Here is a 15,827-nt window from a genome sequence, read left to right as displayed (position 1 = left end):
ACCGCAACTGGTGCTGATGCGGCGTGCGGCGTTGCTGATGCTGGCACCGCCTGAACTGGCGGCAACGACTTGAAGGTGGCTGCAAAGAGCTGTGCAAGCGCCTTCAGAAGCTGCGAGATTCTGCCGTGTGCCCGAGCAACAAAGCCAGCGGCGGCGCAGCTCGCGCGCGTCGCTGCTGACGCCGCCCGCGCCCCGCGGCCGGTGCCCTGTTCTTCGCTTTGCGGCGCTCGGGCAGCGCGAAAACAACACACAAGAGGAGAAGAAGCGCTGGTGCAGATTTTGAGCGCAACCCTTGCACGCCTCACCGCCTGTGGGAAGCGCCTGCTGCGCATCGGGCACGCTCGCGAGGCGGGCGCGGCGGCGGCGGCTTGTCCAGGTCCCTGGGATTCGGATTTGGCGCGCGACAGCAAAGCTTTGTCCGCGCCGCGGCCGGCCGCCGCGCACTGGCAGATGCAGGCGCACCTTGCCTTGTGCCATCAGGAGCGCGCGCCGCTCAGGCCGCCTCCATCCTCCCGGCCACCACCTGCCCGGCACCCGCAACGCTGCGGACCGCGACCACGCCGCCGCCTGCTCGGCCAGCCTGCGCCGCTGCCAGGCCCGCCGCCGTGCGATGAACGACGAGGCCGAGTGGCCGCCGCTCGGCGCGCCCGGCGCTCCGCCCAAGCCCGGCAGCCGGCCGCCGGGCGCAGCAGTGCAGGTCCCTGGTGGAAACGCACGCCGCGCCGCGCTGGCCAACAGCAGCGCCTCGCCGGCCCCTTCAGGAGCTGCGGCTGGCCGGCATCCGCGCGGCGCCGTGCGCTACTCGGTCCCGGCCAGCAAGCCTGCGCCGGCGCCGCAGGCCGGGCCGTCCTCCACCTCGCCGCCGGGCCTGGTGCCGCAGCACCCGCCGGGCCTCTTCGCAGCGGTGCCGCAGCACATGCCGCTCCAGATGCTGCAGCAGATGCCGCCACACCTCGCGCAGCAGATGAGCCAGCACATGGCGATGCCGATGCCGATGCAGCTGCCGGGACAGCAGCCGCAGCACTGGCAGCCGCCGGCGCCCCTCTACGGGCCCATGTTCGCGCCGCACGGCGGAGCGTCGATGCCCCTGCTCGCTCATGCGCCTCAGCATCCAGCGTACTTCATGCCACAGGGCGGCGGCGCGCCATACGCGCCGTTCAGCATGAGTCCGCCCATTTACCCGCGCGCCGGCCAGCACAACGCCCTGCAGCCGGCACGCTCGGCCCACGGCGGGCCGCCCGGCATCCCGCAGCTGCCGCAGGTGCATCTCAGCGCTGCTCAAGGTCTGGGTGCGGCGCAGCAGAGGCAGAGTGCTGGCGCCTCTGCCGCGCCCAGCGAGGCTCCTTCGAAGTCGCCCACGGCCGTCTCGCGGCGCACGCCCAGCATCTCGTCGAGTGACACGCGCAGCACGAGCATTCTGTCGTCTCCAGCGACGGCGAGTACCGCAAGGCTCGCGCCCAGCACGGTGCTGTCGTCCACGGCGGTGTCGTCGCCCGCAGTCGACGCAGGTTCCGCGGCGACCGCCACGATGAAGCCTGCGCCCATCGCCACGCTGCCTGCGGGGGCGCGCGTCAGCAAGTACGCGGCACCCTTCGTGCCCGCCTCGCTGCAAGAGGTCGCCAGCGCGGCGGCGCTCGAGGTCATCCGGCTGCCCGAGCCTGCGAGCATCGACTGGTCGGCGTACGCAGCCTCATTCTTGCCGCCGGACGTGCTCGACGAGGAGCACGACGCGGCCGGCGAGCCGTTTGAGGAGCCGCTCGAACGCACAGAGGAGGGCGAGAAGCTGCGCAGAGCAGGCGACGCGTGGGTCGGGCGCGGCGACGACTTTGTGCTTGGCGGGGCGCTCGAGTCGCTCAGCAACTCGCCGAGCTCCAGCCTGTCCCTCCTCTCGCCAAAAGCGACGCGCTCGCCGTCGGCCAGCTGGAAGCAGGACGGTGTCGAGTCACTCATGACGTTCGATCCCTGCCGGACGCCTTCGCCGCCAACGCAAGACGTCACCGAGACGGATGCCGCTGCGCCAGATGAGCCGCTTGACGCGCCAGACGCCGAGGAGAAGGGCTCTCCCGCCGCCGCACAAGATGAAGCCAGCGACTGGCCTGCTGCGAGTCCCAGCAGCAAGCCGGCGACGAGCGCCTCTGCGACGCTCGCAGTCCCAGCCTTCGAGCCGAGCACCTACGCGGCGCGTCTCTCGACCCTGCTGCGAATCGAAGTCAACGAGAAGGCGCAGCAGCTCGCGCAGCAGACGATGTTTGCAGTTGCACTGCAGCCCTATGTCCACAAGGGCCGGCTCGCTAAAGCTGCTGGCCTGGACGGGCTGTTCTCGATGGATGTGCCAGGAATCCGCGAAGAGTACCCGCCGCTGCAGCCCGGCGGCCTTGTCCGCCTGCGTCCGCTCACGGCCGACGGCTGGCTGCACCTCGAGTTCGAGGCGCGCGTGTGGGCGCTGAGGCGCATCGAGGGCAAGGTGCTGCTGCGCTGTCCCTCGCTGCAGCCGCGCCTGGCAGCCTACTATCCGAGCATCGCCGACGTGCGCTTCTGCGTCATCTTTACGCTGAGCCATCGCGAGTCGCTCGAGTCGCTGGCAGTGCTCGGCCGAGTGTACAAGATCCTTGCCAATGGCGATCGCCCTGCGGCGACCCTGCGGCGTTGGCTGTTTCCCGTCAAGGCAGACGCCCAGGTGCAGGCGCTCGACGCTGGCATCCGCGGTGGCGAGGATCCTGCCTTTCCCGTCTTTGACGACACGCTCAACGACGAGCAAAAGGTCAGTCGGCTCTGGGTGCTCAGCACTGGCGCTGCATGAGCTGACACCTCGCTTGCAGGCTGCCGCAAACGCGATCGCGAGGCGCCGCCACCGCATCCCGTTTCTCATTGCTGGCCCGCCCGGCACTGGCAAGACGCGGACGCTGACCGCCGCCGTGATGGCCACGCTGCACTGCCAGTCGTTTGCCTCGATCCTGCTCTGCGCGCCCTCCAACACAGCCGCGGACACACTCGCGCTGCGCCTCACAGCAGCGCTGCGGCCCGGCCAGATGCTGCGCATCAACGATCCCGGACGCACGTTTGCAGAGCTGCCTGAGGCGCTCGGACCCTTCTGCCACGTGCAGGAGGCTGGCGACGGAGGGTCAAGCTTCGGCCTGCCGCCGTGGAAGAAGCTCATGGCCGCCAGGGTCGTCGTCGGTGAGTGTCGCCGGAGCGGTCGCAGCGCCGTTCGCTGACAGCCACGACACACAGCCGCCACCCATGATGTGCCCCTGCTGCTCCGCTGTCGCGGCGCGAGCAATGCAGACATCGGCCGCCTGGATGTGAGCCGCGCTCAGCCGCTGCGTGGCCACACGCTGATCTTGTGTCGGACCCACAGGCGGCAATCTTGCCAGGCTTGCGACCGCGCCAGCCGCAGAGCGTCCCGCTGCACTTCACGCACCTAATGATCGACGAGGCCTCGCAAGGCACGGAGGCGGATTCTCTTGCCGCGCTGCTCTGTGTGCTGCCCTCGCGTCACACGACGGCCGACTCGCCGACGGTGGTCTTGTGCGGCGATGTTGCGCAGCTCGGCCCGCAAGTACAATCCGCCACTGCTCGCTCATACGGCCTGGACATCAGCTTCCTCGAGCGGCTCACGCAGCGCGAGGTGTATCGCACGGAGCTGCTGCGTCTCCGCCGCGCGGCGCGCGACCTGCTCGTGTCGGGGCGCTTCCGGCGCGGCAGCTCGGAACAGCCTGCAACGCTGCTGCCCAAGGCCGTGGGCCCACCAGTCACCCCGAAGCCCGAGAACTGCGCGCAGCTGGTACGCAACTACCGGCAGCGCGACCCGGTGCTTCTCGCCACGCCGTCGAGCGCATTCTACGACGACTGTCTGCTGCCGTGCGCGGCGCCCCGCCCCGCTGGTCCGCTGCCCGTCTGGGAGGGCCTGCCGAATCCTGGGGTGCCTCTGCTGGTGGAGCACGTCGATGGACCCGATGAGTGGTGAGCTGGCAGCGGCCTCGGATGCCGTGCTCGTCTGACGCCTCGCTCGCAGGGTGGACGAAGGCGCGTCGTGGTACAACAAGAGCGAGGAGGAGCGCGTCGTGGCGCTGTGCCGATCGTTGACCGGCCTGCCGTGCGGCAATGCCGGGCCCAATGTGGCCGGGCGCGTGGTCAAGGCGTCGGAGATCAGCGTCATCACGCCGTTCCGCGAGCAGGTCAGTGCGACTGGCCATGCTGCGGCAGCGCGCATGCTGAACCTCTCTGACAGGTCTGGCGGATCCGCATCGCGCTGCGAGCCGCGCACGCCAGCCTCTCGAGCGTCTCGGTCGGCAACGTGGAGGTCGTGCAGGGCGCCGAGCACAGCGTGACTATCATCAGCACCGTACGGGCACGTGCGCAGTTCCTCGAGGCCGACGCGAAGCGCTCCATGGGGCTGATTCACGAGCGCAAGAGGTGAGTGCCGGGGCGCGGCAGAGCGGGCCGGCGATGCTGACGCGACCTGCCCCCAGGATGTGCGTGGCCATCACGCGCTGCCAGGACGTGCTCATCGTGCTGGGTCATGCGCCGACGCTTGCACGCGACGAGCACTGGGCGGCGCTGCTGGAGCATGCGATGCGCAAGCGGGCGTACGTCGGGCCCGCGGTGCCCGGCCTCGACGCCTCGTCTGGGCGCGGCGTCAGTGCGCTCGAGGCGCTCGAGAACGACGCCGACGGCGCGGCGGATGTATCGGCGCGGGCACGAGCAGGCGTGTCTGGGCACGGCCTCGGCATCTACGACCACGAGGGCGGCGACGGCGACGGGGGGCAGAGCGAGGGCGACATGCATGCTGCGCTCGTGGCCGGGCGCATGGCGGCGGCGGCGCTGCTGGACGACGACGCGGGCCTGTACGACTAGACAATGACGAAAGCTTCCTAGTGAGACGCGGCGTGTGTGTGAAGGTGCACGACAGGAGCATCCATCGGAGGCTGTGCAGCGGCAGCAGAGTGGTGAGAGCGACATGTGTGCCGGGGAGGGGTGCGCGCACCTCTGTGCTTCGACGCGCGTGGCGGCGCTTCACCTCGCCCGGCCGCGGCCCGCAGCAGCGCCTTCGCCTCTCACCTCCACCTCCCGCCTCACGCGCACTCCACCGTGTCAGATGGCACCGATCGGCCCGTCGATGCCGCCGCACCTGGCGCGGCGCACCCGCTCGCCGTCGCCCGTCCGCGCTGCAGCCTCGGCGTCCGGCTCGGCATCGTCCGCTGCGGCGGCAGCTGCGGCAGCCGCAGCGGCGGCTGCGTCGGGCGGCGGCATCGGCTTTGCCCTGCCCGCGGCCGCCGCACCGCCGGCTCCGCGCGCTCCTTCGGCAGAGCTCGACGACGAGCCGACGATTGCAATCCACGACGACGACGGCTTCGAGGCTCGCCCGGCCGCTCGTGCGGCACACAAGGCAGAGCCGGAGCTGAGCGAGGGCGCGCGGCGCTTCCTCGAGCGCGAGAAGCGCATCCGCGAGGGCGGCACGGTGAGTGCGACCGTTGCTCGCCAGCAACGACGCGGCAGCAGCTGACCTGGCGGAGTGTGCAGGCACCGGCCCCGGCCAAGCGGCCAGACTGGATGCTCAAGCCGCCGTCGCCCAAGTCGCTTTCCCAAGCCATGGTGCTGGACCCGTCGATGGCGCTCAAGTCGCGCGGCTTCAGCCAGGGCGGGCGCATTCAGCGCGGCGCTGGTGCCGGCGCGGGCGAAGACGACGGCAGTCTGTGGACCGAGACGCCTGCCGAGCGCGAGCAGCGCATCCGCGAGGAGGAGATGGGCATCCGTGGCCGCAAAGTGCTCGGCGAGGAGAAGAAGGTCAAGCCTGAGGATCTGGAGCGCCAGCGCAAGAAGCGCGAGGCCGAGGAAGAGACACGGCGCAAGATCCGCGAGCATGTGAGCAGGACTGGAGCGTGCGTCCCTTCTTGCGCCACGCTCATCTCTCATCGCCTCCAGGACCCATCGCGCACAGTCTCGCTGCTCGACTTGCACCGCAAGAAGCGAGTCAGCGAGCACAAGAGCGGCGACTCCGACCGCGGCGAACGGCGCTCGGGCAAGGAGCGGTCGCGCAGAGACGCCGACGGACGGCGCGACCGCAGCCGATCGCACAGCAGGGAGCGCAGCCGCAAGTCGCGCCGAGACGAGTCAGACTCCGAGTCGTCGTCGGACGAGTCGGATGGCCGGCGGCGCCGGCGAGCCCGAGAGCGCAGCCGCAGTCGGTCGCCCGGCCGGCATCAGGCGTCTTCCTCGTCGAAGCGGCGCGACCGCTCCGTGTCGGCGTCAGACTCGGAAGACGATGCGCGGCGGAAACGACGGCGCCAGCGCAAAGAGGAGAAGCGTGCGGAGCGCAAGGCGCGCAAAGAGAAGGAGGCGCGCCGCGCCGAGCGCAAGAAGGAGAAGCGCGACAAGGAGGAGGAGGCCGGCAAGGGCGGCGCCAAGACCATGATCTGGGACCGCGACGCGGTGCTCGGCGTCGGCGGCAAGATGCTCGACGATGCCAAGCGCGCCAGCATGATCCGCGACGCGGCCGGGCTCAAGGACCGCTTCGGCAGCAGCGGCTTCTCACGATAGCCCGCAGCGCGCGCGCGCGTGCGGTGCCGCCAGGCAGAGCATGGCGATGAGTGTATTACGATGCAGTACGCGATCACATGGGTACCGAGGGTGACAGAGAAGCGCAGGCGGCCAGGAATGCAGTGGGGCGTGGGGTTGCAGGGGCACGAGGGTCGAGGCATCGAGCGTGCTGCTGCGTCAGACTCGCTAGTCCGGGTCCAGGGTCATGGCGTTGACGCCCTCGTCCATCTCCTCGCCGTCCTCCTCGTCGCGGTACAGGCGCACCTTGCCGCTCGCGACGGCCGAGTTGCCGCCGATGCTCAGCCCGAGCGCGCCGCTCCCGTAGCCTGGGCCCGAGCCGGATGCCTGTGCCGCGCTGCCTGCCGACGTGCTCAGCAGCGACGGCGAGGGGCCGGCGCCGCCAAAGCCTGCGAAGCCCGGCGCAGGCCCACCCGTAGGGGTGGATGGCCGCGTTGCCGGACTGCCGCTGCGCGAGTGGCCGCGGGCGCCGCTGCCAGGCTGGCGCGCGTGCGTGAAGTACGAAGGCCCGCCGCCGCGAGACGCGGCCGCGCTGCTCATGGCAGCCGAGAAGCTGATCGTCGGCGAGGGAATGGAGAGGGGCGTCGGCACGGGCAGCGACCCCGAGCCGGCCGCAGAAGCGACGAGGCTCGGGCTGACGAGGCCAGGCCCGCTCGTGAGCAGCGTGGCCGGGCTGACGGCGCGGCGCTTGTACGCGCTCGAAGCGTAGGGGTCGTAGCGCTCTTCGGCGCCCATCTTGCGCTTCGCCGAGCGGCCCCAAAGCCCAGGCGAGCCGCCCGCACCAGCGTTTGCGATCTCGATGTCCATCGAGCTCGAGCCAGGCGTGCGCTGCCGCAGGAAGCGATCGGCGCCAGGGCTGGCGCGTGTGCGGCCGTCTCGAAAGCCCATCCAGAGCGTGCCGCGCCGCGCCGAGGCCGAGGAGCTGAGCGGCGGAGCGGCCATTGAGCCTGGCGCGGGACTGGACGTGTCGCCGGCCATGGCCAGGCCGCTGCTGCGCGCAGAGCGGTTGCCATCCGACATGACCTCCTCGTCGCTCTCGACAGCGCGCCGGCGCGCCGACGAGGACATGGCCTCGTCGTCGCTACTCGGGCAGCTGTTGTCGCCGCTGCCGAAGCCCACACCCTCAAGCGCCGAGTCGTCCTCGTGGCGCGACCACGCCGAGCCTGCGCGCCAACCAAAGCCGAGGCCGGGACTGCCGCCGCCGAACGCGACGAACGGCGACGTTGCGCGGGCAAAGCGCGGGTTGGGCGGCAGCGGCGAGTCTTCGCCGCCGAGGCGGCGCGCCAGCTTCGCTTCGGAAGCCAGCTCGCTGTCTGTGGGGCGCGACTCGTCCTGTAGCGTAGCGATGACTCGCGCGATGCTGCGATCCTTGGGCTGCGCGCGCGGTCAGCCGACTGCTCAAGCTCCTTCCGTTGCAGAACTCACCAAGAGGTTGGCGCGGCGGTGCACCGCGCGGCGCACCACGCCAGTTCGCGTCGCAGACCCGCCCGGCGTGCTGCCGCCGACGGAGCTGGCACTGGTGCCAAAGCGCGCAGTGTCGCGCTCGGCACGCTCCGCCGTGTCGGCCTCGTCGGCAGCGTGCGGCGGCGGAGTGCGCGGCGGCACGGTCGCGCCGCGCGACCAGCGTCCGCCGGGGGACGACGCAGTCTGCGGTGACTTGCTGTCGCTCCCAGACGCCATGTCCTCGTCGCCGCCGTCCTCCCACACGCGTGAGCCGGCGATGCCGTCCATGTCGCCCACGGTCGGCACGAGTGGGGCCTCGTTCCACGCCGAGGCGGCGCCACGCGCGGCGCTCTCCGGCACCGGCGGCGCCTCGACGCCTTCGCTGGCAGAGCGCGCCGAGCTGAAGGACGACGACGAGCCGGCCGAGTTGGGTGTCCGCGTGCCGCGGCTCGGCCGGTGCGCCGCCAGCGCCTGCGGCATGCGACGCCGGTGGAACGCGGTCAGCGCCGGCGAGGGGCTCGAGGCACCAGCGCGGACCTGCGCTGAGTGCGAGGCCCGGCCTGCAGCGCCGAGCACGCTGGAGCCTGGGCGGTCGTCGCCGTCGGGTGCGGCGTCGCTCATGTCTGCATCTGCGGCAGAGGGCCAGACGGGCGCCGCAGACACTGCCGCGCGCGGCGGACTGGGCGAGGCGTCTGCTGTGCGCTCGTGGGCGGGCGCGATGACCTCGTTGCCCAGCATGCTGCTGCGCCGCAGACGCCCGCCGGAGCGCGTGCCCGCCGCCGCCGCTGCGGCGCGGCGCACAAAGGGGTTGGGATGTTCCGACGAGGGGTCGGGCGCCGGACGCGCCAGCGACGGCGACGCGGGAATGTTGATCGGCGAGGCGGCCGTCGTCGGCGAAGCCGTCAAGCGGAAATCAGACAGCGTCGTGGCAAACGGCCTGCGCCCTGCCGCCGCCGCCGTCGCCGCCGGCATGCCGCCGTGCCCGTCATCGGAGCGCAGCGCCAGGCCGTGTGCGGCGCCGGACGTCTCGGCGGGCGTGACGTGCTCGGCGAGGCGCGACGGACGCCGCTGCGCCATGAGAGCGCCACGCCTCGCTGCAGCCCGCTGCGCAGCCGCAGCCGGGGCGCACCTGCACGGGCGGCCAGGCGGCGCAGGTCAGACGCAGCAACGAGCCGTCTGCGGGCGAGGCGACGTCGCGGGTCGCGTGCGCGGGCAGATGCCGATGGGTCGCGGCGCCGGGCGGTGTGGAAGGCGGTCGTAGAATGAGCAGGACGCGGAACAGGTGTCGGGGCGGGAGCGAGAGTGCGGGGCAAGGAGCGTGCGGCGTGCAGCGAGGAGAGGATGGGAGAGGAGAGGCGGGGGCGGCGCGCGCGGCAGGGAAGCGCACCCGGCGCGAGACGGCGTCGCGGCGCTGCCGGCGAACGGCGCCTTTGTGCGCGACAGACGATTCGCGCTGTGGCGCCTCCACCTTCCACACCACCATCTCCCACCGCCGCCTCACAGCCCAAACCGCCAGCATGAGCGCCGCACCCCGCACCGCTCTGCGCCTCACCCGCACCGCAGTGCGCGCCGCCCGCTCGTCGGCGCGCAGCTTTGCCACCTCGAGCGCGGCGCCGCGCGCCGCCCTCGCCGCTCCCGCCGTGCGCAGTGGCGCCTCGACGGCGTCGTGGCGCGCAGCCGTGGCGTCGAGCTCGGCACTCGCCGGCGTGCTGCCGCAGTGTGCGTGGCAGTGTTGAGCGCCTGCGCGATCCAGCCATGCTGACCTGCGTGCACGCGACAGCCCGCTCCATGTTCATCCAGACCGAGTCGACGCCCAACGAGGACTCGCTCAAGTTCCTGCCGGGCCAGCAGGTCATGGAGAGCGGCACCGCCGAGTTTCTCGACACGCGCGCCTCGATGTGCGTCTGCGCGAGCCTGTCAGGCTGACGTGTGCTGACCCGCGCGGCGCAGGGCCTCGCCGCTGGCCAAGACACTCTTTGGCCTCACCGGCGTGCGCTCCGTCTTCTACGGGCCCGACTTTGTCACCGTGTCCAAGGACTCGGACACGCAGTGGTCGATGCTCAAGCCCGAGATCTACAGCATCATCATGGAGCACTTCACCGCCGGGCGCGACCTCTTTCTCGACCCCGCGTCGTCTCAGGGCAGCTCCGACACGCTCATCCTCGACACGGACTCGGAGACGGTGGCGATGATCAAGGAGCTGCTCGACACGCGCGTGCGGCCCGCGATCCAGGAGGACGGCGGCGACATTGAGTACCGCGGCTTCGAGGAGGAGGGCGACGGCATCGTGCGGCTCAAGCTCAAGGGCAGCTGCCGCGGCTGCAGCAGCTCGACGGTGACGCTCAAGAGCGGCATCGAGCGGATGCTGATGCACTACATTCCGGAGGTGAAGGGCGTCGAGCAGGTGAGTGCCGGGCCGTCGCGAGGGCTTGAATGGCGCAAAGTGCGCATACGGGCAATGATGAGGCCAGGGCGGCGTGGGCATGGTCGGGGACAGCGTCTGGCGTGTGCCGCATTGCTGCGACGGGCGGAGCTGCGCACGACAGACGATGGCGCTTGATGTCCTTGGGACGTGCATCGCCGTCGATGGCATGTGCGTCACCAGCGCGCATGCAAGTCGTGGCTTGATGGGAAGCGCACTTCGCATGCACAGGTGGCACCTTGACCTGAGATCGGGCTGTCATTGGTGCTTGAGCTGACTCTGCCACTCCAGATCCTCGACGAGGAAGAGGCTATTGCGCTGGACGAGTTCGCCAAGCTCGAGGCACGCCTGGACAAGGACCGACAGCGCGAGGAGAAGCTCGGCTTCTCTGCCTGAGGCGGCGCTGCGCGATGTCCACGCACGACGCTGCGGCCGTGCGGTCCGGACCGCGCGGCTCCGGCCCGATCGATCCGCTGATGTGCTCCTCTCGCAATGTACGACTCTTGCAGACTACTGTCGTCGCCTCGTCGGCCGTCTGACGCGCGTGCATGGCAGCAGCGGCCCGAGCCCTGCGCCAGGAACGTCACGCCGGCTCGCGCTCGCGCGCGCATGGGCCTCCGACAAGTCACCGTCAGCTGTCTCGCGACACCGCCGTGTGGCTGTGACTGACGTCCTCATTCTGCGTCGGCAACACATCAGTGCGGCCTCCTGCGCCGCTGCATCGCCAATCAGCCCACTCCTTCTGCGGAGTTGCATAAGAAGCCGCTGCGCGACGAGGTCCTCCTTGCGGACCCCCTCATCCACGAATGCGGCCGCGCCGGATTCCACACACTCACTGACTTCCTCGTCGCATCTTCATCCGAGAGTCTGCCGATTCTCTCAAGCTGCTGGCAGTCTTCTCCCCACCCCGTCTCGCTAATTGCCAACTCGCGGCCTCGACGGCTGCGCTCACACCTCTTTCGTGCTAATTCTTCCCCGACATCGACGCGCACAATGGCCTCGTCGGCCCAGTGCAGCAGCGCACAGTGGACGCGGAATGCGCAGGGGCAGGACCCGTGGTGAGTCGTGCGCCGGACGCTCGCTCGGCGGCGGCTCACTGTCTGTCCGCAGCGCGGTGGCCCTCGACGTGCTGTCCACGTGTAATACCGATGCAAGTGTTCCGTCGCTCGCAGCGGCCGACCTCACCTCGTACGCCTCGCCTGCCGACGTTGGCGGCGCCACGGCGTGCGCCTGTTCCGTGCCTCTCTACAACCTGCTGTCGGCCTGCAGCTACTGCCAGCGAATCGTTCGTCCGTGAGTGCCGCCAGCTGGCCTGTCGCGACGAGGAAGGCGTAGCACGGCTGATACGTGATGCGCAGCTCTAATATCACCTGGCCGACACTCGAGTCGTTCTCCTCGAGCTGCCAAGTGGCGTCCAAGTGAGTGCACGACCGAGCGCGCCCCAGCATTGCTGCTCACGTCCGGCAGCGACTTGCCCGCCAATGTCACGGCTAGCCTGCCCCAGTGGGCCTCTCTTTCTTCCGACGTGTACGGGCGGCGCTGGTCGCCTCCTCTCGGTGAGCAGCCTCGCCAAGCTCGTCGGCCTCTGGCTCACCCGCATACAGCGTCTGCCGTCGCAGCCGGAAAGCTCGTCGTGCCCGCGCCATCGTCGACGACTCGCCCGCGGCCACCCGCGCTGCCGAGCATCTTTGGCACGCCCGTCTCGAGCTTCGCCATGCCGCCGCCGTCGCCGACGTTTGGCCCGGGCGTCGTTGCTGGCGCCGCCGTCGGCGGCATGGTTGCCGGCCTCGTGCTCTGCACCGGCATCTTTGCTCTCGTCCGCTGCCTGGTCCGCAAGCGCGAGCGGCGGAACGACGAGGCGTCCGAGCAGCGCCGCAGCCGCCGCCGCAGCACCAAGGCAGCGCCCAAGCCGCTCGTCATGCCCGTGCTGCAGCAGCTGCGCGACGACCCGGCGGCGCTCAGTGCTCTCGGCTCGCAACCGAGCTTCGCGCCGCGCGAGCACGGCTTCGGCAGCGCCTCGACGGTGGCATCGTCGCCGCGTCTGCCTGCGGAGCTGCCGCGCACGCTGCAGTATCACCGCCCGATGCGCTCTTCATCGTCTCTGCACTACATGACCTCGCCGCGCGAGCCCTTTGGCAGCACCGAGACGACACTCGGCTCGGCCAGCAATGAGCGCCTCGGTTCGACGCACAAGTCGCCGAGCTGGGACGCGAGCCGCCCGCCGCTACCGATGCGCACCCACGGCTCGTCCAGCACAATGCATAGCATCGAGGCCGAGCTCCGGCCGCCGCAGAGCTCGCCGCACAAGGCGCCCAGCGGTGGCGCGCTCGGTCTGCACAGCTCGAGCTCGATGGAGGTGCTCGCATCCGTCGCCTCGTCGGTCGACCGCGGCGAGGCGCGCGGCTTGCCATCGCCCAGCGCCGACTTGTTCTGGACGCCCAAGTCGTCGCCGCTCGTCGCCTCGCGCCCGGCGCCGCATCCGCCGCAGGCCACTCCTGCGAGCTTCCCCATGCACAGCCTCGCGCCGCACAGCTACGACGCGTCGCCGTACCTCCCGCAGCGCCCTCCGCGCAGCGCACCGCCGCCCGACATGCCTGCGCCCACCAAGCCCCGCATGCGCAGAGCCGGCTCTGCCACCGCCGCCTTGCCTTCTGATCGGCCAGCGACGCGGCGGCCCTCTATGGGCCGGCGTCTCTCCGACACGCTGTCTCGCTCCATGCGCCGCTCGCAGGTGCTCGACCAGCCCGACGCCCCGCTCTCGCCGCTGCGCCCCTCGGCCGACGCGCCGTACTCGCCGAACGGTGGCGAGCGGCGTGTGCTCGGCGCGCGCTCTGCGCTCGAGGCGTGGCGCCGCCGCCAGGCCAGCGACTCTGCGCCCGATGTGCTTGACTTTTCCTGCGACGACGGCCTCTCGTATCGCACGCGCGGCGGCTCCGCTAGCTCCTGGCGGCGCCGGAGCAGCGCCACGCAGCGCGTGCCGGCCAGCAGCATCTGGCCGCAAGCAGAGCCAGAGCAAGCGGCTTCCGCGCCCGTGCACTACTCTGCCCGGCGCACGCTCCTGGCCGACGTCGGCAAGTACGAGGACTTTCTCATGCTCGACCCGGCCGAGCAGCAGCGCCGGCTGGGCAGCCCGAGCACGAGCTTTGCCACGCTGCCGCCCGACGAGCCGGACGCGCGGCCGAGCCCGCAGCTGCAGGCCATCTGCGAGGCGCTCGTAGCAGCGCCAGGAACGCCAGTCGCGACATCTGCGGCAGAGTCTGCGGCGGAGCCAGCAACGTCACCTGCCGCAGCGGCGAGACATGCGCCATCGCCTGCAGGGACGCGATCGGCAGCAAGACCAGCGACGTCGCCCGCCGCGCGCAAGCCGCTGCCAGCCTTCTTTTGATGTGATGGGGCAACCACGGCGGCTGCGTCTCGCCCTAACTCTCTTTAATTTCACCTCACTTCTACTCACTGTCGCGCGGTGAAGCGTGCATTGCCCTCGCCCATCCCTCACACCAGCCTGCCCTGCGCGCGCAGGATGGCGGCGCGCCGCTCCTCCTCTGCCGTGATGGGCGCGTCGGCCTTGCCGAAGTGCGTCGCCTGTGCCGCGATTGGCGACGGCGTGTTCGCACTTGGTGCCGGGCGCAGGCTCACGCTCGAGCCGCCGGCGCCCGCTGCGCCGCCTGCACCGACGCCGGACGCACGCGGCGCCTCGTCTGCGAACTCGTCCTGCTGGACCTGTGCGGGGCGTCAGCGCGGCAACGACGCAGTGTGCTGTGCGGCGGACCTTGGAGATGGAGTAGTAGTAGACGCTGTGCGGTGTCAGCGCGGCTGGGCTCGGCGTGCCGGCGCACTCACCCCACGACGAAGCCGAGGATCGCGCCGCCCGTGACGGCGTTGCGCAGCAGGAACGGGCGCCGCGCGCGCTTGAGGCCCTCGGACACGCCGTAGCCGTCGGGGTGGTACGTGGCGTGCGTCGAGCGCGGCGGGCCGACGGAGGGGCGCTGCCCGGACATGCTGGGCCCAAGGTGTGAGGGTGGTGAGGTGCGAAGCGAGGGCGAGGAGGCGGTGCGGCGCAGAAGTGGAGGGAGGTGCTGGCGGGAGGCAAGGCGCGCAGAGCAGGCGCAGCGCCGCAGAACCGCGCCGCGGCGCCGCTTACGCCGCGCGAGATCCGCACCTCCTCGAGCTCGTCGCCGTCGAGCGCGAAGGCGCCTGGACGCAGCGTTCCTTCCGTCCACCAATAGGAGCAGGAGCGGCAGCAGTGGCATGACACTGGCAGCAGCGGAAGAAAAGTCACTGGCAGCAGCAGAATGTCACTGGGCAGCTGGGCAGAGCAGAGGAGAGCAGCAGAGCGCGCGTGCCAGTGCACCGCTGTGTCTTGTCGGGCACTGGCACAGCAAACTACTGAAATCTACAGTCAAGCCTGCTGGAGAAGGCATACAGGTCTGCCAGCATGCTGCCGCTTGTGAGGAAGATGGTTAGGGTTAGGGTTAGGGTTAGGGTTAGGGTTAGGGGGGAAGGCCGGGGAGGGGGGGGGGGGGGGGGGGGGGGGGGGGCGAGAACGGGGACGATTGCGCGCGGAGAGCACAAGGCACGGGCGGCGCGAGAAGGAGAGCAAAAGGGCAACAAGAGCGAGCGAGCGCGCGTGACTACCCCCCGCCCCCCTGCGCCTTCGACGTCCTCCCTCCCCCCTGCGCCCCAAGAGTGTACTCTCTCCTCGCCTCTCAATACCACGAACTACTGTCATGACTAAACGGCTTGCAGCGTGTCGAGTGGCACTACGCAGCGCGGCGTGGCGGTGTGGGAGCGCCAGCGGCAGCGCCAGCGCCAGAAGGCAGGCGCGGCGCAACCTCCACATCGCTCTTCCCCGCAGCAGCGGTTTTCGAAAGTCGCGTCAGCCGCGCCTTGCCTTGCTGCGCGCTGCGAGCTGCGCCAACTTCGAGCCGGCTTGCTTTCCTCGTCTCTGCCTCCCACCACCACCACCACCACCCACCGCGCCACATCACGCACACGCGCGGCAAGCAGCACCGCAAGCAAGCAAGCAGCAGCAAGCAGCGGCCTTACACCCTGCCTCGCATCCCGCATCCGCATTCCGCATCCAGCCATAAGCATCTCTCCAGCGTCGCATCGCATCAGCCCCGCCTCCTCCCTTGGCCATCTGCGCTCTCTCCCCTCTCCCCCTCCCCTCCCCTCTCCCTTGCCGCCCCGCACGTCGCGCAAGGAAGGAGGAAGAGATGCCGCACCTCCTCCTCCCTGGTGGGGTCTGGCACGCACACGTGCATCTCGACAAGTGCTTCCTGCTCTCTTCTTCCGACGACGAGGGGGAGGGGGAGGGGGAGGGGGAGGGCGAGGGGCCCACGGGGTGCTGTAGGCTTGAGGATGGGTGCGTTTGCGTGTTGCGCGCTGCTCGCTAGGGCGGGGG

At 70.6% G+C, this 15,827-nt stretch overlaps 7 protein-coding genes across 7 annotated transcripts in view; 5 read left to right on the top strand and 2 right to left on the bottom strand.

The window, feature by feature from the left end:
• Positions 1-589: 589 nt before the first annotated feature.
• Positions 590-4,880, top strand: FA09DRAFT_358693 (P-loop containing nucleoside triphosphate hydrolase protein). Its single transcript, XM_025744999.1, has 7 exons — positions 590-2,761; positions 2,820-3,177; positions 3,232-3,302; positions 3,359-3,963; positions 4,016-4,178; positions 4,232-4,416; positions 4,473-4,880. The coding sequence occupies exons 1-7, from the start codon at positions 611-613 to the stop codon at positions 4,855-4,857; spliced, it is 3,918 nt and encodes a 1,305-aa protein (XP_025600187.1). The 5' UTR covers positions 590-610; the 3' UTR covers positions 4,858-4,880.
• Positions 4,881-5,071: 191 nt separating this feature from the next.
• Positions 5,072-6,616, top strand: FA09DRAFT_358692 (hypothetical protein). The gene is made up of 3 exons (XM_025744998.1): positions 5,072-5,461; positions 5,524-5,865; positions 5,926-6,616. The coding sequence occupies exons 1-3, from the start codon at positions 5,099-5,101 to the stop codon at positions 6,538-6,540; spliced, it is 1,320 nt and encodes a 439-aa protein (XP_025600186.1). The 5' UTR covers positions 5,072-5,098; the 3' UTR covers positions 6,541-6,616.
• On the bottom strand, positions 6,583-9,337 carry FA09DRAFT_358691 (hypothetical protein). Its single transcript, XM_025744997.1, has 2 exons — positions 7,984-9,337; positions 6,583-7,932 (listed from the first exon to the last, which is right to left on the bottom strand). The coding sequence occupies exons 1-2, from the start codon at positions 9,076-9,078 to the stop codon at positions 6,727-6,729; spliced, it is 2,301 nt and encodes a 766-aa protein (XP_025600185.1). The 5' UTR covers positions 9,079-9,337; the 3' UTR covers positions 6,583-6,726.
• Positions 9,338-9,833: 496 nt separating this feature from the next.
• On the top strand, positions 9,834-10,939 carry FA09DRAFT_328052 (HIRA-interacting protein 5). Its single transcript, XM_025741626.1, has 2 exons — positions 9,834-9,899; positions 9,952-10,939. Exons 1-2 carry the CDS (start codon positions 9,856-9,858, stop codon positions 10,559-10,561), a joined length of 654 nt encoding a protein of 217 aa, XP_025600184.1. The 5' UTR covers positions 9,834-9,855; the 3' UTR covers positions 10,562-10,939.
• A 477-nt stretch (positions 10,940-11,416) lies between these two features.
• Positions 11,417-13,808, top strand: FA09DRAFT_336757 (hypothetical protein; the record flags this gene model as incomplete). The annotated part of the gene is made up of 5 exons (XM_025743920.1): positions 11,417-11,481; positions 11,534-11,716; positions 11,782-11,841; positions 11,891-11,979; positions 12,028-13,808. 5 exons carry the CDS (start codon positions 11,417-11,419, stop codon positions 13,806-13,808), a joined length of 2,178 nt encoding a protein of 725 aa, XP_025600183.1.
• A 107-nt stretch (positions 13,809-13,915) lies between these two features.
• On the bottom strand, positions 13,916-14,421 carry FA09DRAFT_336756 (hypothetical protein; the record flags this gene model as incomplete). The annotated part of the gene is made up of 3 exons (XM_025743919.1): positions 13,916-14,143; positions 14,193-14,217; positions 14,264-14,421. 3 exons carry the CDS (start codon positions 14,419-14,421, stop codon positions 13,916-13,918), a joined length of 411 nt encoding a protein of 136 aa, XP_025600182.1.
• Positions 14,422-15,377: 956 nt separating this feature from the next.
• FA09DRAFT_328050 (Metallo-dependent hydrolase) overlaps positions 15,378-15,827 on the top strand; it is a gene marked incomplete at its 3' end in the record, with an annotated part of 2,015 nt that continues 1,565 nt past the window's right edge. Inside the window, exon 1 of the mRNA XM_025741625.1 lies at positions 15,378-15,798. Coding sequence (XP_025600181.1) covers positions 15,640-15,798 — 159 coding nt within the window. The 5' untranslated portion in view covers positions 15,378-15,639. The remainder of the gene's footprint in view (positions 15,799-15,827) is intronic.

This window comes from Tilletiopsis washingtonensis (assembly GCF_003144115.1).
Source record: "Tilletiopsis washingtonensis strain MCA 4186 unplaced genomic scaffold FA09scaffold_4, whole genome shotgun sequence".
NCBI classification, from domain to species: domain Eukaryota; kingdom Fungi; phylum Basidiomycota; class Exobasidiomycetes; order Entylomatales; genus Tilletiopsis; species Tilletiopsis washingtonensis.
The sequence above is the reverse complement of the archived record's forward strand: the minus strand, read 5'-3'. Positions and strand labels throughout refer to the sequence as shown.

What these genes read in the sequence shown, in the direction of transcription:
- FA09DRAFT_358693 (XM_025744999.1), top strand. Translation starts at nt 611, where the DNA reads ATGAACGACGAGGCCGAGTGGCCGCCGCTCGGCGCGCCCGGCGCTCCG. An exon ending in GGCCGCCAGGGTCGTCGTCG is followed by an intron (nt 3,178 to 3,231) that starts GTGAGTGTCGCC and finishes CACGACACACAG; the next exon opens with CCGCCACCCATGATGTGCCC. An exon ending in CTGATTCACGAGCGCAAGAG is followed by an intron (nt 4,417 to 4,472) that starts GTGAGTGCCGGG and finishes ACCTGCCCCCAG; the next exon opens with GATGTGCGTGGCCATCACGC.
- FA09DRAFT_358692 (XM_025744998.1), top strand. Translation starts at nt 5,099, where the DNA reads ATGGCACCGATCGGCCCGTCGATGCCGCCGCACCTGGCGCGGCGCACC. An exon ending in GCATCCGCGAGGGCGGCACG is followed by an intron (nt 5,462 to 5,523) that starts GTGAGTGCGACC and finishes CGGAGTGTGCAG; the next exon opens with GCACCGGCCCCGGCCAAGCG. An exon ending in GGCGCAAGATCCGCGAGCAT is followed by an intron (nt 5,866 to 5,925) that starts GTGAGCAGGACT and finishes CATCGCCTCCAG; the next exon opens with GACCCATCGCGCACAGTCTC.
- FA09DRAFT_358691 (XM_025744997.1), bottom strand. Translation starts at nt 9,078, where the DNA reads ATGGCGCAGCGGCGTCCGTCGCGCCTCGCCGAGCACGTCACGCCCGCC. An exon ending in ACCGCCGCGCCAACCTCTTG is followed by an intron (nt 7,933 to 7,983) that starts GTGAGTTCTGCA and finishes CCGCGCGCGCAG; the next exon opens with CCCAAGGATCGCAGCATCGC.
- FA09DRAFT_328052 (XM_025741626.1), top strand. Translation starts at nt 9,856, where the DNA reads ATGGAGAGCGGCACCGCCGAGTTTCTCGACACGCGCGCCTCGAT. An exon ending in CTCGACACGCGCGCCTCGAT is followed by an intron (nt 9,900 to 9,951) that starts GTGCGTCTGCGC and finishes CGCGCGGCGCAG; the next exon opens with GGCCTCGCCGCTGGCCAAGA.